Source organism: Temnothorax longispinosus, chromosome 12 (assembly GCF_030848805.1).
Source record: "Temnothorax longispinosus isolate EJ_2023e chromosome 12, Tlon_JGU_v1, whole genome shotgun sequence".
Classification (NCBI taxonomy): domain Eukaryota; kingdom Metazoa; phylum Arthropoda; class Insecta; order Hymenoptera; family Formicidae; genus Temnothorax; species Temnothorax longispinosus.
In genome coordinates, this window is record NC_092369.1 from 13403719 (window position 1) to 13431711 (window position 27993).

At 41.1% G+C, this 27993-nt stretch overlaps 1 protein-coding gene across 6 annotated transcripts; it reads left to right on the top strand.

Moving 5' to 3' along the window:
- The first annotated feature begins 186 nt into the window (after window positions 1-186).
- On the top strand, window positions 187-27416 carry Fra (neogenin protein frazzled). Of its 6 annotated transcripts, none has more exons than XM_071795117.1 (26): window positions 187-883; window positions 15474-15639; window positions 15758-15897; window positions 16862-17029; window positions 17119-17241; window positions 17332-17494; window positions 17577-17704; window positions 17791-17950; window positions 18047-18162; window positions 18423-18837; window positions 18905-19181; window positions 19267-19473; window positions 19565-19874; window positions 19956-20114; window positions 20206-20411; window positions 20532-20687; window positions 20763-20925; window positions 20984-21178; window positions 21404-21433; window positions 21622-21751; window positions 21843-22072; window positions 22363-22467; window positions 22671-22876; window positions 22957-23167; window positions 23551-23690; window positions 23827-27416. In XM_071795117.1, exons 1-26 carry the CDS (start codon window positions 826-828, stop codon window positions 23923-23925), a joined length of 4461 nt encoding a protein of 1486 aa, XP_071651218.1. In that variant the 5' UTR covers window positions 187-825; the 3' UTR covers window positions 23926-27416. The 6 variants fall into 6 exon arrangements, with proteins under 6 accessions (XP_071651218.1, XP_071651221.1, XP_071651217.1 ...); XM_071795116.1 differs by having other exon boundaries at window positions 188-883; window positions 22665-22876; XM_071795121.1 differs by having other exon boundaries at window positions 191-883; window positions 18663-18837; window positions 22665-22876.
- The last annotated feature ends 577 nt before the right edge of the window (window positions 27417-27993 follow it).

The following is a 27993-nucleotide window of genomic DNA, read 5'->3' on the forward strand; positions in this document are numbered from 1 at the left end:
TACATCGTGTAAGATTTTTCTTTACAATTAAATTCTTTTTTTGTGCTTGCATCAGTCATCTTTTTTTCTCTTTAGCATCTGATGATACATCTATTTCATTTTAAGCATAATAAATGCATTTGCATTGAATTTCTTTTTCCATAAAGGAAAGCTCGCTGCGCCATTGGCGATTGGCTGATCGGTCAATCTGTCAGAGAAGAGAAAGAGAGAAAGACATATCGCATCCGCGAGGCAGACAGAGATCCAAAAAGACGGCGGGAGAGAGGAAAGGGAAAGAGAGAGCGGAGAAGCGCGGACCGCGCGCAATATCCGCGGCCGCGCATGCGCCACGATTCTCGTCGTTGGAATGGTTGGACTGGCGATACTGGCATCACTGGTTGTCCTGGACGCTCTGCTCCGCTCCGTCCGCGTTAGCCATGTTTTACGTTTACGGTCAGAATAGTCAGATACGGTCAGCGTGCAGCTTGTCGTGCGTCGAAAATGCGTGCCGCGAACGGCGTCCCGAGTGCCGAGCTGCCGTGTGAACGGCCGCGACGACGGTAAGGCGGGCGGCCCGTGCGAGGGCGACGGCGGACGCGCCGAGTGGCATGCGCCCGCGCCTCCGGCTCGCACATCGCGCGCGCGTGTAACGGCGGTGGTCGTCTCTCCTCTCGGTGACGGTGACGGTGTGACGGTGACGGCGGCGACGACGACGGCGACGGCGACGGCGACGGCGGTGAGAGATCTCGGGGGGGATTGGGGAAGTTTACCGGATCCCGAGGCCTTTACTCTCGGCGACGCGCGTCGGAGTCTGTGCGTGTGCGGACGGACCTGCTGCCGACCCAAATGGAGCCGCGTCCCCTCGCCGTCCTGCTGGCTTTGTTGTTGACAGCGCTTGCACGAGGTGAGTTGCCCCTTTCCCCTGTCTTCTTTCCGTCTTTCCCTCTCGCCCGCTCTCGTCCCGGTGCGGGCGCGCGGCTCGTTTCTCGGCATCGACGGCGCGGCGTGTCGCGATTTATTATCCTCTCTCTCGTCGCACACAAGCTGATTCTTGTTGAATTGTATTATAGATTTGTAATCATATCATGTACCACCGTCCGGATCTAGCGGATCCTCGACAAACCGTGGTACCGCCTACGAGCTACAAGAAGAAAAAGAGAGAGAATCGTCCTCTTTTTCCGATTCCCGGCGGCGGATTGAATTTGAAGACTCGTTTGACGTTTATTTCTATTTACCAATTTAGATTAACTCTGATTTCGGTCTTTTATTTTGTTTCTATGTCGAAGAATTAGAAGAAGGTAGAAAATGCGTGTTAAATCGAGATTAAAGCTAATCCGCATCGATTAACTTTAATCGCGTTGAAACGGACATGAAGGATTGAATTTAACGCGAGAGAACGCTCTCGCGTCGCCTGGCGCGGGACAGAAACGCTGCCGCGCGTATACTCTCGTTCGTTTTATCGTCTGAAATTTCAATCGAGGGCCCTTCGGGGAAATTTCCGCGCGGACGCGTCCGCGCGGAGGCGAGCAGCCGGGAGAGCCGCCGCGCCGGGAGAACGATCGACCTGTCAACGGGCGCGCGACGGCGACGGTGATGCTGGAGGCGCCGATTTGCGCGGAGGCGGTTCTCGGCCGCCGCGCGACAATAAATAGAATAAAATCGATAGCCGATTCAGAATAAACGCGACGATCCTCCGCCGTTTCGGCTCCGTGCGCGCCACGTATTATGCACGTCTCTCTGCATCTGGAGGCCGGCGTAGGCGAGTAGGGAGAAAAATGGGGGGGAAGAAAAGGGGGGAAGAGCGAAACACAAAGTGCGCGCGGACGGGCATGTAACTGACGGCGAACGGATACAGAAAGGGTTCAAAGGTTCGCCAATTTTCATTCCTCTCGTTCCCCGAGCTGGAAGCATGCCGCCGCCACGTCCGTTTCGCAATTCTAGCTTTCGTCTTCAATTTATTTCGTCTGTACGTTAATTTCATTCGTTTTAGACCATGGAGGAAACGGGCTCGTTTAATGATTCGCGAGACTGAAGGCGGGTGTGCGGAAAACCGAGACGAGATACGTTCGCCGAGTCTCATCGACGTGTTCGAATCGTCCCTCCTTTTTTTTATTCTTTTTTTTCGTACGATTGGTTCTATCTTGATCGCGCTTTGATGCTTTTTTTGAAATAAGCTCTGTCCGGTTTGTAGTCGTGATTCGAAAAAAGCGGTCCCTTTTGTAGCTCTGACAAAATTGTAATTTTTTTTTAATTACAATCAAATCACAGACCATTTATTTCTGAAAAGATTAAACAAAGTTATAAAAGTATCGATTCGATGTATTTTTCACAAGAAAAAAATTGGTGAAGATAAAAAAACGTGACTTTACAGAAGAGTTTCAAAAGTTTTGACGTTGTTTGCATCGCTTGCGACGATTTATCTTCTTTTTCTTTGTCTATTTCAAATAAAGTAGAAAGTGCAATAACACAGGTGATAGATGAGATAAAAATTTCAAAAAAATATTATTAATATTGCGTTATTTTTTTGATTATCCATTATTTAGATTGCGAAATAATTATATGCACCACCTCGTTTTTTAGAGATATTTAGATGTATCCAAAATTCATGTCACATGCGGCTCAAAATGTGCGAGAATTAGTCTACGTTTTTAAACTAAAAACTTGATATTTTTGTTTGAAATTGAACTCCTTTAATTGGATCAGCGAGATGATATGAGAGCTCAGAAATTTGTTGGGACTTTTGCGAAATTCAGAGAGATATCGAGGAACACGTCGAACGAGTATCGAATCCTCTGTTCGCCTTTGCACAGTACAGCACCAGCTTTCTAAGAATTATTCGTCTGTCGTCGAGTTTCGAATCGATTTGTCGCGCCTTGCCTTTAATAATGTCTTTAATATTCGTAGGGACGCGCACCACCGTCTACTCAGATTGCGTATAAAGCGATAACTCAGCCTCATCTTACAAGGACCGTTCTCCCCCTTTGTCTCTCTCTAATCTCGACTTCCTATGTAGTCCCGTTTTCTCGTTTCTCGCGTTTAGTTTCGAAAACGCAACACGTCGTCATTTCCGAAGCACTAAACACTCTTCCCTCGTCTCGTTCATATTCGTCTTGCTTACGAAAATTACGTGATGTTTCGCAAAGCCGAGGATGTTGCCGTGTAATCAAAATGCATTGGCACGCGATACGTAACAACGTGTATTGTACTTCTCGCGAAGGCATTTTCGGGAATCGTTGGAAAAGCATTGTTACGTTGCTTCTATTTGTTTGTACAGAGGTAGAAATTCTTCGTGAGATTCGGTCGTGCGTTGCCGACGCACCTCCTCGCGCGGATGAGAAAATCGAGTTGAGAGACCCTGCGCATGGGGTGACTATTATTGATGCAGAGAGCAGGGAGAAAAAAAGAGAAAGAGATGAAGGAAGAAAGGGAGAAAAAAAGAACGCGGGGAAGGCAGCGAAAGAGAAGATTACGCCGACGAGAGCGTTGGGGTGACTCCTTTCGGGATGTACTTTCTATCGCGATGCTGGGAGAATCAATCCGCGGAATCAAATTGACACCTTGTTTACAGTTTAATGACTACGAAATGAAGTTTGACTTAATAAACTTATCTGTCTATCTAGATTTTTATTTGTCATAATATATACGATGTAGAGAGATAATTCACTCAATTCAGTCTGTGTAGCATAATGGGTGGCAGTGTGGTCTTGTGCGGTAAAGCGCCAGACTCGTAATCCCGAGGAACCGGGTTCGAGTCCACCTGATCACAGGAATTTTTATATTCCAAACTGCACCCCCCGTACGAGTGGGGCTCGTGCGGAGAAACTGGGCTATCAAAAAATGTGGAAACATTTTAGGAACATTCTAAAGGGCATTCTAAAAAATAAAACGTTTTTTTTTTAGTTTTTAGTTAAGTTTTCGTCATATCTTGATCGTTAATATAAAAGTTGATAATCTCATGAGGCCTTTGATTTTTTTATTAAAGGTTATAGAAATAAAACTGAAAACAGGGATAATACAGTGCCCTTCGGTACGTGTCGGCGATATAAATTGACATCGTTCGGATTCGGGACGGAGATGGGACCCTTATTGTTGTTCGCGCCCAAGTTATATCGCAGCATCTCGTAAGGATTCATTGAGGTTCTACGGCGCGGGCGGCGAGGACGGCGATCGCAGACGCGTGAAGTTAGCCCCTCCAAATTTTGGAAATAATTAAATTTTTATAAATAATTCGATTGTTCACTGTTTTTGTAATAAATATCTTGTTTTTATTTTCGTTTGCACATTTATGTATACCTACAGTGTAAACTTTCGTTTACATATATTGCTTTCTCTTTTGCAAACAAAAATTTTAACTGTACGTAAATGTGCAAACAAAAATGAAAATACAAGGCATTCCTGTGCGAACAATGAACAATCGAATCAAGTATAAAAATTCAATTATTTCTAATATTGGGAAGGGGGGGGGGGGCTAATAACTTCACGCGTCTGGCGACCGACGGCGGCGGAGAATAGAGCGAAACATTCCGGAGCCCAGCGCGCGTTTGTACGGTTTATCGCGCTCGCGAATCGCACGCAGTAAACATCCGAACTCTCGGCCGTCCGCGATGCCTATCTCGGCGATACCAGTCTCTCGCGCATTCGAGCGTCGAGCTCTACGAGACCCACGAATCGAACCCACGATTCTCTTTCTGCGCTCTACGTGATTTCACGCCCGCGCCGCCGTTTTAACGGCGATTTGCACGATGCTCTTCTACTGGGAATTAGTATGATAGCATTAGTTAATAAAACAGAGTTATTGTATTTAAAAACGCTAATAAACTGGAGTGTATTTTTCTCCATCGCGAAGTAGCACACGCTAATATGTCACATTTGTATTCTGATTTTGATTTTATTTTAATTTTATTCTCTTATTACAGTTTACTAATTACTTTTTTAATTTTATGTGCTGTTGCTTTTCTGTTCTGTTTACTAGTTTTATTCCATAAAGCTCTGTATAGATCGCAATTAGCTACTTTTAGCAATTAACAGACATATCTTAGATTTAAAGACATTTTTGTTATTGCAGTAATATTTATTGTAGCAAGAAAATGAGTAAAATGGAATTTAGAATATATTTCAGCTAGAAACATACAACCAATATCCAATATCATGTTAAACGTGCAAATTATTTAGATAAAGATATCTAATTGTAAGATAAAGAAATATCCCTGTTGAGCTGCCTCCCTCCTCACCTTGCAGAAATTAAAGAACAAGTAGCGCACACTTATGCGCTATTTATTTAAGCTTTCATATCCCGCAAACTAAAAATTTTGAGCTCGTCACACTAGGCAGGAATTTAATACTTTTGCGTTGACTCAGCCTCCCCACAAAAAGTACTAAATTCCTGCCCAGTGTGACGAGCTCAAAATTTTTAATTTACGGGATATGAAAGCTCATAAATAGCTCATAATTGTACGTTACTTCGTCTTTAATTTCTACGTTGTGGGGGGGCCAGCTCAACAGGGGTCGATTTGTAATGCGATTAAGCGGCTCACATTAAAGACGGTTGGGAGAAATCGTTTCTCCAGACGCGGATTCGCCACGACAAAGCGTCGGAGATGTTGCCCGGGTTTCGAAATTCGACACGCAAACTCATCTCGCTCGTACGAGACGCTCTTTAGATTTCCTCCGCCAACTGGCTTTGTGTATTGCTTTTTCGCGCGCGTTCGTGATCGTTTCGTCGACCGCTCGTGCGATCGTAGTGGTATCGGTGAAAGTTGCGGCCTGTTTTGCGAATTATTTCACCGAGGACTGTACGCGGGCGCGCACGCTTAGTGTTAAATGTTGAATTACGTGATATTCGTGATATATGTAATACCGTTCTTTGTTACGTTTCACCATCCGCGCGCTGACGAATTTTTACTGCCTTTGTTGCCTTTGCTGCCAAGCTTTTTGGCGATGCCTTGATCGGAGTAATGTCGAGCTGGGTTTGAAAGACAAGCGAAATTTTAAACAATTGGTTCGAAAAGAACATTGTTTTTCTCCTAGCAATTTTTACGACTGTTAATGATACTAGCTCAATCGAATTCTGAACTTTCCGAGAAAAAATACGTGTTTATAGCACATGTCATATATTTCGATAGGATTATAAATAAAAATTGTATAACCGGATCAGATCCAGAGACTATACACTTGAAAAGAGTATCTTTTTAATCTGTATTAGATCTGCCAAGGATGGATAGGACATGTGTAAGATAATTACCATACATAACCACAGTTTTTTGTATCAAATTTATATCTCTTTCTTTTTATGCTACTTTTATACATTTATACTTTTATTAAATCTAATTCAAAGTATTAAAAGTTTATTCGTTATTTAAAAAGAAATAATATTTCATAATTATTTATTATTTCGAAATAATCTGTTGTTATTCTTTCTCATAATTTTGCAAAATGTTCTTGGACAAAGAAGTCATAGTGTTTATATCATTCTGTTTTACCAGTGTCCATGTTCAATTAACCCGTTTCCTGAGCGGGGTCGTGAAATTTTCAACTACGATGGGGGGATTCTCGGCAGCGGGCTGCTTGTTGTTCAAACAAACCTGTTATCCCCGCCGTGAGAGAACTTGTCCTGCCGACGTGCAACATACACCGCGGAATAATTATGAGAGCCGTACAAATAGAACGTTATAAACTAAACAGTACACAATAGTGCCGATGTCTGATCCTGATCCCCGTACGTCTGTACGCGCCCGTCCCTTTCTGCCGGATCTACACAAAAGATCCCGCGCTACGGGTTCACGATACTACCTGCATAACAGCGGCGCGCGAGGTGTCTTTATTTACCGGTTTTATATTCCTAATAAATATTTAGATTCTCCGTTGCCGCGCAGTAAATAAATATTATCGAACATTTTTGCCCACCTGTTCTAAACTAAATAATTAGAAAATAATTATAAGTGCTATAATTAAAATTGTAAACATATAACATCGATATGTAACTTTTTGAGAGTTTACTTTTTAAAAATCCGTTACATTTTGGAGAAATGCTTGCTCCACTCTAAAAAAGGTCTTGGCGGAGGCGTCTTCAGCCCGCGGGGCTTCTGAAACGTCATCCTAATGCCAATGCCAGAGCGTTCAAATTGACAGAAGACTGAAGTCCTATATTTATTCAATTTCAGGTTGCTAAATCTGCAACAAATTGAATTTAATTTGTATTGAAAAATATTTACTTTTAAATTTTTTTTAAATATTATTTTGTCGTATACGTATAGACAGTCCCGAATTATCGAGATGTTGAAAAAGGAGTTACCATTAGCGTACATATGTGGTATACACATCCACGCGTAAACCTGGTACCAGCGCGCCGGGACCCGTGTACTTACCGTACGCGCGATATATACCTATGTCGTAACAACAACGGCACACTACCGATCGACCGCCCACGCGGCTTGCACGCCGGATTCCCGCGTGTGCACGCACACCGAATCGCGATCGCTTTAACCCCTAACGCATTGCGCGCGGGTCACGCGAGATATCTGTCGTGCGAGATATCTCGCAAATCGGAACGCAAATCGCGAACGGATCGCGAGATATATATCCCGTTTCCGCGTTCTTCCACAGAATTCCCAAAGAATTTCTTATGCAAGTTGTATATTATTTAGTGATTAAGTATCTTGCAAGTAGATTCGAATCTGTTGGGATTGTTTCCAACTATCTATGGTTACTGAAAAATAAAAGCAGTACTTTCAAGACTCGAGCGAAATGGATTCGAATCCTCTATCTATGAGTATCTCGAAAAACAAGAGTATTACTTCCCAAATGGACCCTCGAACGTGGATCAATATGTTCGAATCTTTTTTATGAGTACTTTATTAGAAATTTTACGTCCCGTCGAATCAAAACATTTATATGAAGCGACAATTATTTTTTGATAATTACAAATATTAGATTATCAATCATTGAGATTATATATAATAAAATTATGATTAAAAATATAGAATGAACGTTACTTAAAATCTTTATACATTCTTTGAAATAACAACTTCATTCTTAGAGTTCGTGTACTACGCACTTGTAGTCGATTCTTTATGATAGAAGTTACTTATAAGTACATTTCGAGTCTTGCAGGTACTCATTCTAAAATTCGAAACTAACTAGTCGGGATTGATTACTTCACAAATATAATGTGAAATATTATGAATATTACTCAAATCTTAGAAAATAAAACTGGTTATTGGATTTGACTTGGATTTTTTACATAATGAACTCTCTTGACTCCATGTCTAATATTATTATTATATTGGTCATTGTGAACATGTTTACTACCTAGACAATTTTGAAAAATATTCTCAGGGTTCTCAGAGAGTTTCTTCCGTCTAGAGAAATCGGGGAATTTTATCACGAAATTTATTACACAACTATTTGCGATTCCGATCAGAATTGTGAGTTTCTGGATTGCAATTCCGTCCAACTCGACGATTTTTATTGAAAAATTTTTCTTCGAAAATTGTGTTTTTTATTTTACGAATATCAAAGTATTATGTTTTTTATCAAGTTCTACTTGAAGCTTCTAAATATTTTGATATATTCTATTTGGATATTTAGATTTACATTGGCTGAATTCTAAATATTTTAAATATCCATCTAAAAAGAAACTTTGTTTTTGGAAATTAGAACGAAAATTTCTGAAAAGTCAAGGAATTTCCGGGGAGCTTTTTCCCAAGATTTGTGTATTATGTTTGTGGGTGAATTGTTAACAAAAGATTTTACGATAAGTTGAAAGTTCCGAGAAATAGCGACCTGCGCAAATCCGATCTTACGGAATGCTGCTCGGAGAACTCCGCGGGGCTGTAAACTTTATCGGGGATTTCCTCGAAGAGAACGTGACGAAACTTTCGCGGAGTACATCTCCGTATTATCATGAATCGTCCATAGAACTCTCATGAAAGCTCCTCGCGGTCGGGGGGGAGGGAGGAAAAGCAGACTTGGGCGACTGCGAAAGGGACGAGCGGGAAAGAGATACTTGCCGAATTCTTTTATCGATCGCGAACGGCGTGATTAGGGAACGTTGTCCGTCTTCTTCGGAGGGCGGCAAGGGGGTCCGATATCGCCGGTGTCGCTCAGTCGAATTAATTGATCCTCGCCGAAGGGAACATCGCGACGTTCCTCCGTTCCCCCTTTTGTCGAAATTTATAAGACACCCTGTAGACGCCTGACTCGCACGCGTCGCGTACCTTGCCTTCCTTCACGGTCTGTTCGTCACATGTCGAGTACTTTTACCGCACTTTTTCAACATTCTCTCCCCTGGCTGGGACACGGGAAGGGGATGGGAGAGGCAGGGAGGAGAGCACGCGGCGCCCGGAGCCTGTCGTCGGGAGTTTTGCGCGCATATTAATCCTCGTCGCGAGAAAAATCCCTGAGATTTATCGTCCCGTAAAAAATTCGTGTACGGGCGGCGTGCACTCGCAAATGCGTGCGCGAGTGCGTTTAAATGCGTAGCAATCCTCCCCCTTTCTCCCTCCAAACGTGTGAGGAATTCGCTATTCTCGTCATATCTCGTTTCCTTTGCTTTTGTCATTTAAGTTTTCTTCTAGTTTGTCATTTATTTCCTTTAATCTGTTTTGTCTCCTTCTGATAAATAATACTGTACATTAGGCAAATAATTTCATAAATAATTAAGCAGTTAAATAATTTATTTTTTTATAATTTTACAATGCCGTCATGTTCGTTCCAACATTTGACGGCGGGTTGATAGAGAGATATCGTTATACAGCGTTCTGTTTCTCTAATCCGTTTTCAAACATTTTTCTAGCGTTAACGTTTGTTCGTTGCGTAACAAGCAGATAATGCTATCTACGCCGCCGTTTGCTCGCAAAAAAGTACGCTGCTCGTTTACGGAAAATGTACAGAGGCGTGAAAAGTCACGGCTGTGCTCTATCTTGCCGATATCTCGTCTACTGACGGGGCCGCGTGTCAACTACGCGGGACGAGACGACTTTTGCGACGGTCGAACGGAAACAAACATTTAGACATGATAACGAATCTTGTCTGCCCGTAAAACGCCGATACGTATATAAGCTCGGTAGCGATAGCGGCTTCTCTCCACCTATCGTTTCAGTCGCGTGTCGTTAAAGTTAAACATGAAACATCTCGCAATCAGATGATTCTTCACTGTTAAATTAGTGTCAAATTATACTCAATTTCAGTTATTTTTGATCATTTCTGTAGATCGTCACTGCTGTTCGATGTGTCTTTAATTTAACTAAAACAATGTTAAATTCAACTAAACCAAAATGGACAAAATAATAAATTTCAACACACGTGATAGTTAAATATAACAAAATGTTAACATTCAAGGTTTAAAAACTAGGTTAAATTTATTTCATCTTTTAACATTATAGTACTCTTCGCAGCGCCACAAATTCAAAAAATAAAAGTTGCAAGTGTAACATTGAGATAAAAAAAAGACAATTTTTTGTAGATAACATATCTTCGTAGCTGTTAATCGTAGCAGTGGGTTTTAATTTAGTTTTTACGATTGCATCTTGACATGGCCATTACTTCGAATCATAAATTCATAGCTTACAGTCGCGTGGCGTGCGCAAACACACACATGCATATACAGACGGACGTATTTGTACTGAACACCCGGTGCATCGGTCGCAAGGTGCGGTGATCGCGCGCGCGCGCGCGCGCGCCATTTACCCCGTATATACAATACACACACCGTAATAGTTCACTCGGTCTATTTCAGTATCCCGTGCGGTAGGTTGTCGCTTGTACTCGTAAATCAAACGGTACAGCACGCCGAATAGTTTATTTTCCTTTCGAGCGCGCATTGCCGGCATCGCAGCGCCGAATCATGCCTTCCTTCCTTCCTTCCTCCTTTCCTTCTCTCTCTCTTTTCCTTTTTCCCCTTTTTTTCCTCGTCTTTTTCTCGGGAAAAGCTGTCGGCATCTTGACCAGCGAAGCGCAGATCGTAAGAATGACAGAGGCAGTCCCTGAACTTGTGGAATATACGGAGGTCGTGACTGTCATGAGAGAGTAAAACGCGAAATGAAATTGAATGGAAAAGAACGTACAGAATATATTTTAATACATTACTTTTTAATATATTCTAAAGTTTTCTTAGAATGTTATGTAAGTTTAATGTCACAATTATATAATTAATAATAAATTGAAAGTAAAAAAAAAGAAAAGTATAAATAAGATTTTAGGGACTAATAATACACGAAAAGAAAGATATTGAGTTAAAAAATAAATTATAAAATATATAGAAAAACTTTTAGAATTTCTATATAGTTAATGGACTTCCGGCTTTTTCTTAAATAGTTTTAGAGTTCCTGATATGGTCCATAAAGTGTTTCCGACAAGTTGTAAAACTATCAAGAAATTGTCTCAAGCTCTCAAAAAATGTCAGGTCTTCGAGAAAAATTTGAAATAAAGAAATATTACGAACAATTTTTGTACAAGACATGAAGGTTCTTATATATTCAAATTTCCATTTTTTACATTTAATTGCGAGAAATGCTTGAAGCGTATCCTTAAATTGTTTGTTTAATTATCTAGAAATCTAATTAACTATAAATCTAATTAATCTAATTAATTAAATAAAAATTCCGAAAGTGTACTAGGCCTTATGAAGCTCGGAGTGTATTTTTAGGAAAACACATGCTATTACTTCCCGTTAATCTTATCGGAAGTTATTGCACTGTCACACACGTCCCGCTGTCACAATTACCTCCGTTGACCCTATTCGTCAACTAATAATACATGATGAAGATTGACGAGTATTGACAATACTAACTTCTAATTTTGCCTCTTAATGCGTTTCGCTGTCCAGCTTGTGATGGATATTTATCTCCCGGAATATATCTTACGCGCTGCTGCCACACGAATGAAATAAAGTTATACGTATTTTCCACTTGTGCTCTATGCACGCCCATAATTTTTCAGTTCTTCGACCCTACTATTTTTTTTTCTCTATATTTCATATCTTTCCCCATACTTAATCTTCATGCTCGCTGATTGACTTACGACCAGCTCCATTATAATAACAAAATTCGAGCGATATACATTATTCGGTTTGCACATTGATAAAACGCGGCGCGGTGATCGAAGGATTTAATTTTTCCGTCGCTGGAAAATGCGTTTGACGGCGCGGATCGGGTCATCCACGGGGATCATCGGGCGGCTTCCATCGGAACCTCCTCTCGCGCTCACTCTCGCACGCTCGAAGGTGACAGACCACCGTGAGCGTGAAACTGTAACCCAATAACCGCTGCCAGTGGTGCTCAATCGGCCGATTGATACGACGAGAGCGCGGAGCGGCGGGATCTCGTGGGGGCGGGGGGAGGAGGGGGGCTTCCATCACCGCGATGCTGCGGTTATGGGAAAATGTTCACCGATTGGAGCCCATAATCCAATAATCCGCTATCGGTGGCGCTCAATCGGCCGATCGAGCGCGATCAGTATTCCGTGAAGCTCGGCTATTTTATACAGCGCGGGGGGAAAAAAATGTTCCACTTGTCGTTTTTAGGCCGCGAATAAAAATCGTTCTCTCGCTTCCCACGCGCGCGGAAAATCGGAGCGAATCCGTCCGATAGGTATCACACCGGTTTTGTTTCTCGCGTACCCCGTTCTCCATTCTCGCGGAGAACGTGCCCCGGCCCCCGCTTAATCGGGCGCTACACTAATCGGAGATTATTATCGATTACCCCGCCTCGCAATTACCGTACCGTTATAATCGGTAATTCGACTTGTTACTCCTTCGTTTAAACGCGTTCGCCAAGGTCCCCGCGGTTTTTTTCCTCGCCGCAACGTGTGTCTGTCCCCCGCAAAAACATTTGTCCCGACGTATGTATACGTTAGATGAGAATAACGGTTCCGATATGGCCGTCGGTGCGATACTCGATTAATCGGCCGCAGGTATCGTTTACCCGATAACGAACGGCACGCGGTCGTTTTAATTCGAACGCGTCTGTTTAATCGAAATGTTCGCGGAATCGAGGGTGTAGCCTCTAGAAATATCACGAGCAACGCGAACGGGCAACACGGAATTTCTCACGATGAGGCCGTGCGAGAAATTAAAAAAAAAAAAGAAAGAAATCTAACGCTGCTTCAAACGCTACTTGAACCTCGACCTTGAGTCTGGTGCATTACCGGATAAAAATGATGATGCGTATGCATTCCGTTTTCCGGCGACGTCGGCGTCGGCTCTTTTGCGAGCGTGCGGTTTCGCTTCTACTCCGAGACATTCTCGGAGCGCGGAACGTTCCGCGCGCGGACGGCAGTATTTTATTTACGCGTTACATTCCAAATACCCGAGAGAGATGACATGACATACGCGCCTCGAGCGTTTAAAATCCTAGATGCGCGGCATCGCGCCGGGATGTAAAAGGAGACGAAGGAAAAAAACAAGAAGCGGCGATTAGAGGCCGTACCTCCCGGAGGAAACCGCGGGACCTGAATACCCCGGGCGTTTTTGCCCGCGAGGATCGAGAGGACCAAAGGTCCTCCGAGGTGGCCTTTCAGCGTCTGCCGCGATTGAGGCAGAATGTTGGAATAATATCTCGCGCCGGGTGCGTTTTCTTTGCGTTTTACGCGCGTTTTCAGGAAAGTCCGCGGCGGTATAGACGGTCCGTCGGCAGAATTCCAATTTAGTCACGCGCCGTTCGAGGCGATTTCCAAGCGCGGCAGAATAAATAAAACCTTCGCGTTTCCACCTCGGCACGTCCCTACGTCGCAATAAAAGGCAGATCGCACGCGCATAAACGCTCTTTTTCTATAAATTTTCGAAGGAGATTTCAGGAGGGTTCCTCTGAAGTGTTTTCAATCGTTGAAATTTACAATGAAACTTTTGTACTTGCACAAAACTTCTGCTGTACAAAAATCAGCCAGCGAAAGAATAAATCGAAGAGATGTTACTTTTAAAGTTGTTCCGCATACAGAAGTGTTTCATTTTTCTCTCATTATTTTTCAATGGTTTCTTTGATCAATTAATTTTTTTTTTCTCTTTAAGTCGACGGAAACGCCAAGAGAGTAATAAAAATAATTACAAAAATATAGGTTACAATAAATTTATATTTATATTTAATTTATTTTTACATATGTTTGTGTATTTATATCTTAAATTAGAATTTTATTAAATCAAACTCTATTTAAAATTAATCGAAAATTATTAATTATTTTCGTTATTTCGCTAAGAATAACTTGATTCTAAACTGGCGAAAAATTTACGTATATTTTTAAATAGCGTAATCATAACTTAGAAATACGGTGGTGGTATCTTTTTTAGATTTATCAAAGTCACATCTTAGAAGTCTACATATTTTTTCATGAATATATGGAATTGGTATATATAATAATAAAATAATATAACATTTTCTGTAACCATCGTGTACACTGTTAAATATTATTAAAGGGTGAAATTTAAATTAATATCTTGAGCTAAATATCATTTTGTTATTTTTAACTACCATGTGTGTTGACATTTATTATTTTATCAAAACAGTATTATTCTAACTCTATTGGTTTAATTGAATTAACATTGTTTTAGTTAAAGTTAAATTAATGACATTTTAGGTAGGAGCGATGAGGATTTATAGAAATGGTTAAAAATAACTCAAATTGAGTATAATTTGACACTACAAATTTAACAGTGTAGTATTGCCTGGGAAATAAAAGACCATATTCCAGCAGAATCATTATTCAGTCTTTTTCTCGGAACATCTCGCAGTATTGTACTGTCGAAAAATATCGAGTCAGCCTCTCGGAAGAAAAAGAATCATTCTCAGAGGCGATTTCTCGCTACGTCGCTTATAAAAATACGTCGGCGAACGGCGAGCAGTCTTTTTCTCGCTTTTCTCGTCTCCATTTCCCTCTTCGCGGTCGATTCACGATGTTAAATCGTCTCGTATCGCGATAACGCGATCGCACTAGGGGTCACACACGAGGGAAGGACAGAAACAAAGAGAGAGAGAGAATTCAGGCATTCGGCAGCGTCTCGCTAAGCTGGCAAGGCAGGCAGAAGCGTCCGTCCCTATATAGGGTGGACGACCCTTTGTTCGGATGGTCCCCCGCCCCCCTTTCCTTCTCGCAGCCGGTTCTCCCTTCTAGACGAACCATCCGATACGCGCGGCTCTTCCTCCTCCGCCCCCTTTTAACATCTACACCCCCTAACTAGCGCGCGTTGTGCACGAATGGGTCACGAGACGCACAATGGTGGGGTCCGAAATTCGATAGCGCAATAACTGCTGCTTCTAACATGGGGGTACCGGGTGTGATCGTTAAACATCCCCCTTCGTAAACACGGTCGAAAGTGGGGGGAAGGGGGAGACAACCCCCCGGGGATATCGTCGCGACTCTTATCCGGAAGCGCGAATCGCTCTATCTGACAAATTGAATTTCGGCTCGCGGGGACGATAGAGATTTTCTCGTTGCAGGATCTCGTTATACGGAGACGATTGTCCGTTTTCTCCGTCATTAATTATCTGTCCCCTTTCTGTTTGCAGTCAACGCGGGAGGCTTGGACTTCATCATCGAGCCGCGGGATGTGGTGGTGGAACAAGGAGGTCCCGCGAGGCTGGACTGCGAGGCGAAGAGCGTCTTTGGGACGCCGAATATACACTGGCGTACGGACGACGGTCAGCCGATCACGTTTATCGGGGACAGTTACCGGTAATACGCGTGATGTGCATCTCTTAGGAGAGATTCCTCCCCCCCCCCCCTATTGCTACGTCCACCTGCTCTCACCGTCCAGATTCTGACGGAACGATTCCCGATTCTGTTTTTGTAGATCAAAGCTAGCGAACGGGTCCTTGTACATAAATAGCGTGTACGCTGGTAGTGCAGAATTAACCGGGAGTTATCAGTGCTTAGCCTCCATAGACAATGTCGGAGCGATTGTCTCTCGGACAGCCACAATCAAACTAGCAAGTTAGTATCCGAGCTCTTCGTAGTGACACGTGCTTGAAAACTTCCCGAGAAAGATCATGCTTGATGCCTTTGATCATGCTTGATCACTTTGATGCGCGAACGATCACTTTTTGGAAAAAAGATAACTCCTTAAACTTAACTCATTAAAGAGACTCCTCGGGCTTTTACTTAGCCTGAGAGATTGTGGTTCAACGAACTCTAAGGGAAATCTATTTGCAAAATGTATTAGGCGCTTTTAAATATCGATTTTCTGACAGTTTTTGTTGCTTAATTGTTTAAAAGTTTTTATGATTGCTTTAAAAAATGTATAACTATGAAACGTTAAATGATAGAAAGTCCATTTTTATCTAGAAATCTTCATAAAGATTCAAAGCATCTGTTTTATAAAACAGATATAAGAATAACTTATTTGTTGTTTTGCAAGTCTAAATGCTATAAACATTTGTGTTTTTTTTAATATTTGTGTCGAGAGAAAACTTTGATTTTTTTTAAATCAAGGTTTGGAATATGTTTTGAAGCTTTTCGATATTGAAAACAACATCGAAGTGCAATTGAAGCATAAAAAAAAATTCTAAAAGCGCGCACAGATCCGCTTTCGCCAATCGCGCTGGATTTTCTATCACTTGTCGTTTTACAACTACGAGTTTTTAAAAACTACACAATTTGAAAAATGTAAAAAGTTTAATAAAGTTGATGTTATATATCATTAACTAAATATTATTACAATTTTGTTACTTGGTATTATATAAAAGCTAATATTTAATAGTGCGTATCTCCAAAAATCTCGCGAATATGATAAATATCGGATATAAGATAATCTTGGAATTCCTTGAACTATAATATATCTTAAATGATGAAATTTAGACAGAAGATAAGGGATAAGATAATCCTCTTTGCTCTGAAAAGTGATCGCTCACTTCCGGTAGCACTTATACGATAAATGTAATATTGACTTTCTTTGAAGGCCTTCCCGGCTTCGAAAGAGAACCTCAGGACACCATGGTTTACGCGGGACAGATTGCATATTTGAGTTGTGCGCTACCCGCTTCCTCGAGTTTGTTAAAGATACAATGGTTAAAGGACGAACATCCTTTAGTGCTCGATAAAAGTCGAATGACAATTTTGCCGTCAGGTACGATGAACGTCTACGGTTTTTAATTTAAGATTTTCTTTCACGTTAATTATCGTCATTGATAATTTATCTCGCTGATCCTCCCACAGGCGCGTTGGAAATCGACGATGTTCAGTATCACGATGTAGGATCGTACAGATGTAACGCTAGCGGCTACGGCCAATATAGACTGAGCAACAAAGCACAATTAGGATTATTATCTAGTGACATCGGTAAGTCTTTTCGCTAATTGTAACTAATAAACGAGTTAAACACGTCAATGGAACACGTCAAATTGACGGATGTTTTATTCGGCCGTACAGATGAGGGATCTAGCGCTCCAGTATTCATTGCACAACCCTTGCAACAAATAGCCACTGAAGGGTCTGACGTGACCCTGGAATGCGCCGCCAACGGCTATCCGAAACCGACGATTTTTTGGCTTAAAGACGGCGTCGCTCTCGATTTGACGTCACTCGACTCTAGGTATGTTAATTAACTTTGAGTTAATTAACCAACGAGATACGAATCTGAATGTGGTATTTACGAGAGGTACATCTTTTTCAAGATATCGAAAGATCGCAGCATCTAGTCTTATGATCATAAATGTCCGAGAATCGGATCACGGTTCGTATCAATGCCGCGCGGAAAACGAGGTCGAATCTCTGGATGCAGTTGCTGAATTAATCGTACAAGGTATTTTTTCTGGTGCACATGAAGTCTTTAGTTATTACCCTGCTGTGATATTAAAGTACGACGCTTTAATTTGATTTGACCCTCAGTTCCGCCGAGGTTTCTAAAGAAGCCGGAGGATAAAGTGGCGAGCGAGAGTCAAGATCTAGAATTCGAATGCGAGATTTATGGAAAACCGGAACCGAAAATTACCTGGCTGAAAAATGGCGAGCGTATCACTTTGAGCGCGTACTGGCAAATTGTCAATGGGTGTGTGTTTAGAGAATGTTCTTACTTCGCTGAAGAAATTCTTCGCGAAATCGTGTTCAATAAGTTATTTCAAAATTTCAATACTTCCGTTTCCAGATACAATCTGAGAATCAATGGACTGTTACCCATAGATGCAGGAATTTTCCAGTGCATGGGAATGAATCCTGCCGGTAGTGTTCAAGCCTCAGCACGTCTCACAATTAACCAGCCCAGTGAGTTTCGCGAGATAAAATGTAGATAGAACCTGTTTTTCAAACGCATACACTCTCTTTTCTTAATATTTATTGGTTGATAAATATCGAAATTTTTTTGTTTTGTTCATATTTATTTTTTGTATATTTATCTTTAAAAATTATATTTTTATTCTTTACGTTTATTTCTATTTGGAATTTTAATTTTGTCTTTATTTATTTCTCTCCCCCACGTGTTCCTCGTTAATTAACTGTTCTGCATGCTAACGTCACGTATGCAGAGAAAGCAAATCCCCATAGAACAACAACTCCCAAGACAGTTCCTAAGAAAAAATTATTGCTACACCGGCAGTTGTATAATAAGACATGGCAACACCCGAGCACTCTCTTAGGACACACGTTCTCGTCGCACATGCCGAGTCCTCCACTTTCAATCAGTCCCTCTGACGATCCCGCGGATCTACTCCCGAGCTCGTTTAAGTATCCCAACTCCCTTTACGACCCGGAATCCCGTTTTGTAGATGACACAGATACTCTGGAAGCGTTCGACGGGGGTGGCGTACCCTCTCCACCGAGGAATTTGAGCCTCGTCATCGTTACCGCGAGATTCGTCACGCTACGCTGGCAAGAGCCGGAAAACGCGAACAGCGATACTCTCAATTATTTCATACATTATAAACAGGAAGGGGCCATGAGGTAATTATCCTATGGAAGTAAATGAGGACGTGTGAGTGTGAAATGACCGATCATCGTCTATTCGTAGGGAGAGAGTTGTCAACACGCAGCAGAAACTGGAGGCCATGATACGCGGTTTACAGCCTAGTATGACGTATCAATTCCATGTGGTCGCGCAAAATTCTCGAGGCACCAGTGCTCCTAGTGAAGTATTGCAAATTACAACGCTAATAGAGGCCAATGTTCCTGGGCCTCCGATGAATCTGGAGGGTCATGCGACAAGCAGCATGAGTATTACTTTGTCGTGGGAGGAACCACAAGTTATTAATGGACGAATATCTAAATATATTATTACATTTATGGAGGTATACAAACTTTTTTCTGAAAACTACTAATGTTGAACTGACAATGTCAAGCGTCACTAACTGTTTAATTTTGTCATATTCTCAGGGCGACGGTGAAGAGATAACGCGTGAAACTACTAGTACAACGTATGAATTGGTAGATCTCGTGCCTTATACGGAATACAGTATTAGAGTTCAAGCGGTCAACGAAAATGGCCCGGGCGCGTTTAGTAAGGATATCGTAATTCGGACTCACAGTGCACAACCGACGCAACCACCGCATAACGTTACCTTAGAAGCAGCTAGTTCAACGGTAATACCGCGTATCCGATTATACACAATAAATAATTTAGATCGATAGATACAGATAATTCAAAGAGTTTCACTAAATGTCTGTTTTCCAGAGTATTATCGTAAGATGGGAACCTCCACTCGAGGGACAGAATGGGATAATCACGGGTTATAGAATACGGTACCGCAGATACCCGCACGATCCTCGATCCGGGGATCGGCGATCCCCGATCACGGTGACAACTGAAGGAAATCAACGTTTGTACGTGCTAAATGGGCTCGAGAAGCACGTTGTGTACCAAGTCCGCATATGTGCCTTCAACGTCAATGGAACTGGGCCTTGGACGGAATGGACAAAGATAGAGACGTACGAGAACGATTTGGACGAGACGAAAGTACCTAATGCGCCCAGTAATCTGAGAGGTGAGAATCCATGTGCGAAATATAGGATGGCATTTTAATTGTTAATTCGTTACAAATCATCTTCGTGCGTTGTTATTACAGCGAATGCCATGGCGGATTCTATACTAGTATCGTGGCATCCCCCGAAAGATCAAAGCATTAAAGTGAGAAAATATAAGTTAGGCTGGGGCAAAGGCTACCCCGATGTTGAGATACAGGTTCTTGATGGAAAGCAACGATCTTACGCTATTAAGCCTATAGGTAAAAAGAATACACCAAAATGTTCTACTTTTGATACGAAATATTTTGCACTTTAATTTTTATTAATCCCTTTCTTCTGTCATGATATTAGAACCAACAACGGAGTACGTGATATCTTTAAGAGCAACGAATAATGTTGGCGATGGTCAGCCAGCATACGCGAATGTAAGAACTCCCGAACGTTTTGTATCTGAATCCGCAGTGCCTTTAATACCACCCGTTGGCCTTAAAGCTATCGTGCTCTCGGCTTCTACCGTTGTACTGTATTGGACAGACACGACCTTATCGAAAAGTCAAGTACGTTTACGTCATATATATATATAAAATCTTACTGTATTATAAAACCTCATAAAATGTGTGACGCATGTAAGGAAGAGGTCAGGCAGAAATATCTGTAACGAGAACATTTATTTTTAGTATATCACCGATAGTCGATACTATGTGGTGCGTTATACATTCTACCATCACAGCAGTAGCCCAAGATACAAATATTACAATGCTACCGATCTCAACTGTATGATTCACGACTTGAAACCCAATACGCAGTATGAGTTTACAGTTAAGCTGGTCAAGGTACGAGACATGTGGATTACGTACAGCTTGATAAAGTTAAGGAAGACTATTATCTTATAAGCATCATTTCCACAGGGTAAACGAAGCTCGCCGTGGAGTATGGTCGTTCTAAATCAAACGCAAGAGGCTGCACCTAGCACGGCACCTCGGGATCTGATTATTCAAACCGTCGAGGATCGTCCGACCTCCGTTCTGCTGCGATGGCAACCTCCTAAGCAACCCAATGGACAAATTACAGGTTGGTAATCCTAAATTTGAAAAATAAAGTACGTTTACTAAGCCACATCAATTTCTAGGATATCTCATAATTTATTCAACTGACAACACGAGATGGGATCGCGATTGGTTGGTCGAAGGTGTCATTGGCGACAAGGTGGATGCCATCGTAAAGAGTCTACATCCTAACACGATGTATTACTTCAAAATCCAAGCTCGTAACTCCAAGGGATACGGACCATTCTCTACGACAGTCTCATTTAAAACACCACAAAGTAAATAATTCGATTTTTATTTATCATATCGATGTTGATTGATGTTAAAGATTATGTTCGTACAGTTGTAATATATACAGGATAATGCCTGCATTAATTTAACCATAAATGATTGCGTAACATTATCTGCATATATATTATTTCTATCCGCTTTATGTTGCATTCCGTTGTCCGTTCACAAATCACTGCGTTAATTATTATGTTTATTTTTTATTTCTATGGTAGGCAATGGCATGGATGATGAATTGCATGGAGGTAAGACATTGTCCCAATCTTCCTTTTCCTCTGTCATCCTAATTATGCATGTCTAAGCATGTTTTGTTACAAAACTTATAATTCAATCTCTTTGAATATAAAATAAGAAATAATCTCTGTGTTTCAAAAAGAAAATATAGGATAATAATTTCAATCATCTAGTAAAATATATAATTGTCTTTTTCCAGATGGACGAAGCTTTTCGAATCTGTTGATTTACATCATAGTAGGTCTCTCGATCGTCTTTATCACTGCCATATCGGTAGTGGTCGTAGTGTGTTGTAAACGTAATCCAAGCTCGCCAGATCGAAAGAAGGGGTATGTCTTAGTAATCGAATTACATGTCTTAACACTTCTAATCATCAAGATATAATGTGTCAATAATTCATTTTTTTTTTATATTCTTTAGATATATGAAAGATTCGAATCAGAAGACGAATATCAAGCCGCCGGATTTGTGGATTCATCATGATCAAATGGAGTTGAAAGCGCTTGAGAAATCGTCGTTAAATGGTGAAGCCTCCACCAGCGGCGTCACCAGTAATACATTACCTAGGTCGAGCAATCCAGAATATAATCAAGATATACATGGGAATTCCAGTTCGCTGGATAAGCGTACTTACGTGCCAAGTTATATGGGTAAGTCGTCGGGGAATACACTGCTGCAATATCAAACATCACAGGAAACATTCCACATCGCGAAACTAACAGCAGTCCCGTTTAGTTGATTTGCATAAGCAAGGATAACATAAATTTCTTTGTTACCACACTATTTTAGTAATTTTACTTTTGAATCGCGTATTTCAATTATTTCAATTTCTCCCATGCACAATGCACTTAAGAGAGAGAAAAAGAGAGAGATCTCATACATTTAATTTGCAGTTTTCCTGATTTTGTTATTTGGTTGCTTTTTATTGATTTCCTATTAGGTAACACTGACGAGAAGTGCTCAACCCTGAGCAGGCAGCACAGTCGTGGAAGCCACAAACCTAAATTAATTACACTCCCCGTTGACAGTGCACCTTTGCATCAGCGTAAGTAGTAGTAGGGTTGTCACTCGTAATCTTGCACAATATCCGTAATGATGTAACATGCCTTTTTATATTCCAAGCGGTCAAACTATTTAAAGTATTATTTTACAACAAAGCAAACGTACACAGCGATAAAACGCATAATTCATATCAGCTATCACCGTTGCAATGTGGATGTCAAAGTTTCTGACCTGTTGCAGCTATAGCTACGGCTACGCCGATTGTGAATACCAGCATGTCGCAGCCGACCATCCACACCTCGTGCAGCGATACGTCGTCGGTGAGACAAAACTATCCGCGAACGGTCGCGCAGTATAGCTTAAATCGCGCGCACGTCACGTTGGAACCAACCCCGGAGTCCAGCCCGGATTCTTGTAATATGCCTAGCTCGTACGAGCCGTTACAGAGTCAGGTAGGATCTCAAGTACATACGTGTGTCAATTGTTTGACGGCGTGATAGCGAGATTGTGCATTGTTTTCTTATTTCCTCAGTTATCGTATGGTACGAGCGGGCAATCGTACAGCGGTAACACTCAATACACCCCCGGTCATTATGGCAATAGCACTCAACCGATGAGCAGTGCCGTTGGGGTGGAGAGCAATGGTAGCAAGCGGCTGCAAGGGCATCCTCTTAAGAGCTTCAGCGTGCCGGCTCCTCCGCCGCAGAGTGCCCCTTCGACACCGGCGCAACAGAAGCACGGTGGTTAGTGCTGTTTATTGATTACACAATTTAATGTAAAATATCCAAAATATCTTTTTTTCAACCCACCTCGCCCCAAAAAACGAAAGAGAGAATCATTCTACATAATTTTATTGGTACTAAAAACTATGATAAAAAACTATGTTGGTCTTTAAAATGTTTTAGCAAAATGTTGAGAAATTTATAATTAAAGTTTATAACAAATGAAAATTTATAACAAAGGCTGAAAATTCAATCTGATGATATCGAATCTTTCTGCGCGATTGTAATGTATTGTATTAGAAGATTTCTGAAGTTAAAAATCTACAAAGAATGATTATTTTTTTCTTCGTGTTTCTTTTATTAAGCTGTTGAACGCTGACAATTATTATTTTCCGTAATTACAGTGTCACAAGTGACAGTGAGGCCAACGATGTCCGGGAGTCCGTACAAAAAACCTCAAGGTTCGTCGTCGCAATTAACGAAGAATCGCTTAGCCTCTGTGTCAAATCCGGCACATACTTCAGAGGAAGTTGAACGGTTAAAGGTAAATCACAGGTCTTTTACGTACGTCCGTGTATGTTGGGTCCGTGTAACATGTGTTGACTCATGTAATACAATATTACTTTATTTGCGACCACTTTGCGCAATTGTGTCTTAATCAAGCTTAATTATGGTTGCAGCCTTCGTACAGCACCGAAGAATTGAATCAGGAAATGGCCAACTTAGAGGGTCTTATGAAAGATCTGAATGCCATAACAGCATCGGAATTTGAATGCTAAAGTAGGTTCCTAAGCCTTGTGCCATCCTAACTGATGGATAGACTGCAACGCCACATTCTCAATGTTAGTACCTGAGAGGTAAATTAAATTGTCACATTTTTGCCAAATTATTTCCGCAATAAATTTGTACGATTACTATCAGGATCACGTATGGAAAACGAATATTGTATAGTTAATTAGCGTCGATGAACGGCGCAATTAATGCGTGACCAAGACGTTTGATTTAATTTTGGGACACGGCGTTCAATGGCTCGCCCAATCATACCGTCACGTTTCTCTTCTCTCCGGTACTAGCGTTGCTCGTCTTGAGTGTAAAACTCAATATTGTACTTGCCAATGTATAATCTGACAGCGTCGCGTTCTTGCGGCGTATTTTTGATAACGCGAACAGGCAAGTATTGTGCCGCAATCGGCCGCTCGAGGGAACTCGATGAGCCCGCTTTCGTGTTATAGACGTTACAATGTAATCGCGTGTAAATGTGCTGGACGCGTATACCGATCGGGACATAAATTATCTAATTAACACGATCGATTTTCCGGCGTGTTTTTCTATGATGTGTGAAAGTCAATGTACAATAATTGTAGTCAAGCGCGAGCAAAGAACGTCGCGACTGTCTTTCTTCGTCATATTTTTTTCTTTGTCATTTACATAAAGACCCAGGGTGGTTTAACCGAACGACACCCCCCTTGAGTATATGTGCTTTTATGCGCGTTGATCCGAGCGGTCTTGCCTAAAAGGGAGAAAAAGAAAATCGCCTTGTTGCCCCGGCGAAAAAGCTCATGCGTCGCTCATCGCTATTCGTATAATTATATTCTACGTCGACTCGCTAATGATGCCATATTTACGCTTGAAAAAGACAGGGCGTGAGCCGTTCGGTCAAGTAATTTACGGTCCAAGACGATATAGGCGGAGAGTAGAGATATTCATTCTATTTTTGTATATATTATCGGTTCGCGATGAGCTTTATCGTGCACGTCTTACATTCGGGGGCTTCTCGCAAAGCTTGCTCGCATTTCGTATTTCCGCAGGATCAATTTGTTCAGAAACGGGGTGAGCTTTTACATCCGGCGAGACCGGTTTCGCCGTGAAACTGACGACTCGCTCGTTGTAAGCGCGACACTTGGTTTCACGCTTTGTGGACCGTGAGATTTCCGTTGACTCGTTTCGGACGGCCTTTGTAAGATGTGCTTGTGTTAAGTCGCTCTACTTGACATCCCAGGCAGCTCGTATTCAAGGACGATTTCGTGCGCGTATATCCTTTGCTGAAGCAATCGCCTAATATATATATTTTACGATCTCATTGGAAAATATTACTTTAGAGTTAATCGTTTACAAGCGAATAATTATGGGTATTATATGATAGGCTGTTTGGCGTAACAATGATCGACTCTTAAAAATCGGTCGCGAAAGGCACGCGGAAATTTTCAACGATTCCGCGAAAAGCGGCCGATCTGTCTCTTGCTGTGCTTCAAGAATTCGTACGTTTCACTGCGAGCGTTAAAAGATTGCGTTATTCGACGAACACGGTCCGCTTAAGTAAAGTAAGTTTCATTCTCTCCCCCCGTGTCGCCCTTGCGAGTTAAAGTATTATCGATAAAGAGGAAGAAAAAAAAAGTTGTATACAAATATTTTTAGCGGGATATATATACATACTTCGTATGTGGATTTTTGTATGTGGACTTTTACTTACTCGGATCAGGAACGGCTCTTAGGAGAAATTTTATAAACTTATAAACGCAATGCTCAATCCGGCGTATGAGAATCGTCGAGATAATATATATACATATGTCCATATTTCTATCCAGACACATTTTATATAAGCCATTTACTGCCAATTGATTAATGCATATCTATCGACGTACACACGTATGTTTTCCTTCCAATCGCTAAAGACTCTCATCCGATGAAACATTAACGGGACGCGCGGAAGCGCGTCCGAATTCCGAAATACAACGATCGTCGCTGCTTCTGCGAAGTAACAATATGCTTGTAAAATTTCAAATCGTACTCAACCACTCTTTCGGGACACTTTTATATTTTCATAGCGTTCGAGGTGTTGTATAAAGATTTTGTATGTTAATTAAGGACGTTGTACGCGACGCGAGTTGGGACGGACTCGAGTGATTGTAAATCAAGCTCGTTTTCTCATCGAGGCAAAATTAATACCGAAGACGAACTTGTATTAAATTAAGAGAAGCGCCGCAATTCTTGGCTACGATTCTCGGCTCTTTTTAAACACATATATCACTCGAATTCTGAGCAACTCGTGTGGCTCGATTTCCGGATGCGGACCGCAAAGTAAGAGGTGATACTCTCCTAGGCGTGTTAGGCGCTGCTAAATTTTGTGACGGGGTTTCCGGGCTTTCGGAGCTTTCCGAGCGTGACGAGCAGAGTAATTTTCGTATCGTAATGTACGGAGTATTGCGTATTACTTGCCGGTGCGATAACACGTAGATAATACCGCCCGATACGCGCGATTATAGCGCGGGGGAACGAGCGAGAGTTCTTCCGCAGTCGACGGGAACATTGCGAGGGAATTGCCAGCGTTTCGATCGTGCCGGGCTTCGCCAAACGTTACATTTTTACTTCTTTTTTAATATGTATAAGTTAGCTGTAAAAGAGAATGCGTTGTTGAGTGAACGCGCGCTACCGTTTTTCTCAGAGAAACGCCTAATGTTTTGTACTGCGTTGTTGTTTTTTTACGTTGACGATGTCGAGCTTTGCGCAAGCTTTTTACAATCGCGAGTGGAGGAACCGATAAAGAGAACAGCTTGTACATTAAGTATATATAATATATATATGAAAGTTGTATCTATATATATTGCGCTGTTGAAAGGCGAGAAAAAGCGTCAAAGGTACTTTTTAATCGAAAGACAAGCCTACTCGAAAGGCCTGCGAGAATATTTTACCACAAAAGTATAATTAGCGTATAGCTACGTTAGATAGCGTATATATTTATCTATATAAGATTAATATTATTTATTGATTCTTTTTTTTTTACGTATGTGCGCGCGCGCCGATTTTTCCGGATACAGACGAATTACGCGAGACATTAGAGGCTGGCTTGCATCCGACCGTCGCGTCGCGTGAAATACACCTCCGATTCTCATTACTCATCAACGAATCAATCATCCGCATCTGCATTTAATTAGTTAGGTAAATCGATTATCTAGATTATTCTAGATTAGCGTTCAAACGTAAAATTCGACTCGGTATAATCGCGATGAGGGAACGGCCGGCTTATCGATGTACATAAATATAAATGAAACAACACCGCCACTTTATATAAGAGATGATCAAGTATTTATATATATTATATATATATAGCCATTTATATATTATATATATATTACAATTGAATATAATTCTTATATTTGTACGATATACGATATAAGAAAGCCCGCCCCGCGAGATGAAACATTCATAACAAGTGTGTGATAATATTTGTAAAACTTGATATTCAATAAACAATTTTATGTTCTTTACAAAATCACCCCGCGTTTCGCGTCGTGCGAACGGAAATGGTGGAGACTTGTATCCCAAAATCAACCCGATATTATTAAACAGAACAATTGAATTCCTTTAATCTAAAGTTTTTATAAAACAGCTGTTTTCTTTGAAATTAATTCCTATTCTCCTATTGATATGTATTATTTTACACACACATGTATGAAGAATACTCTAATAATTTTTCTTGGAAAAATATGACCGTAATACCGAAAACTATTGAAGTAGCGTTTATGTCTTCACCTTCGGTGGTGAATTTAAGTATTATTGGAAGAATTAAAAAACTTTATAATGATTCCGGCGAGGTATTATAATGGTATGACAATGTGTAAAAAAATGCTGTATTATTTACTAATATTGTTAATTTGAGAAAAAATTAACATGTGTGTGTAAAAACGGAATTAATGTAATATTAATTAACAGCACAAATATATACAGTAATTCAAATATGCATGCAATTAAGTTTTAAACTTACTTTGTTATAATATTTTAATTTCAACAAAATTTATTTTATTTTTTTTTACAATCTGCGAGAAAGTAGGGTAAAGTTTAAAAATAAT

Bases quoted from the DNA above. Each gene is read 5' to 3' on its own strand.
- Fra (XM_071795116.1), top strand. From the start codon at position 826: ATGGAGCCGCGTCCCCTCGCCGTCCTGCTGGCTTTGTTGTTGACAGCG. The intron at 17,030-17,118 runs GTACGATGAACG...ATCCTCCCACAG, and splicing joins AATGACAATTTTGCCGTCAG to GCGCGTTGGAAATCGACGAT. The intron at 20,926-20,983 runs GTTGGTAATCCT...ATCAATTTCTAG, and splicing joins ACCCAATGGACAAATTACAG to GATATCTCATAATTTATTCA.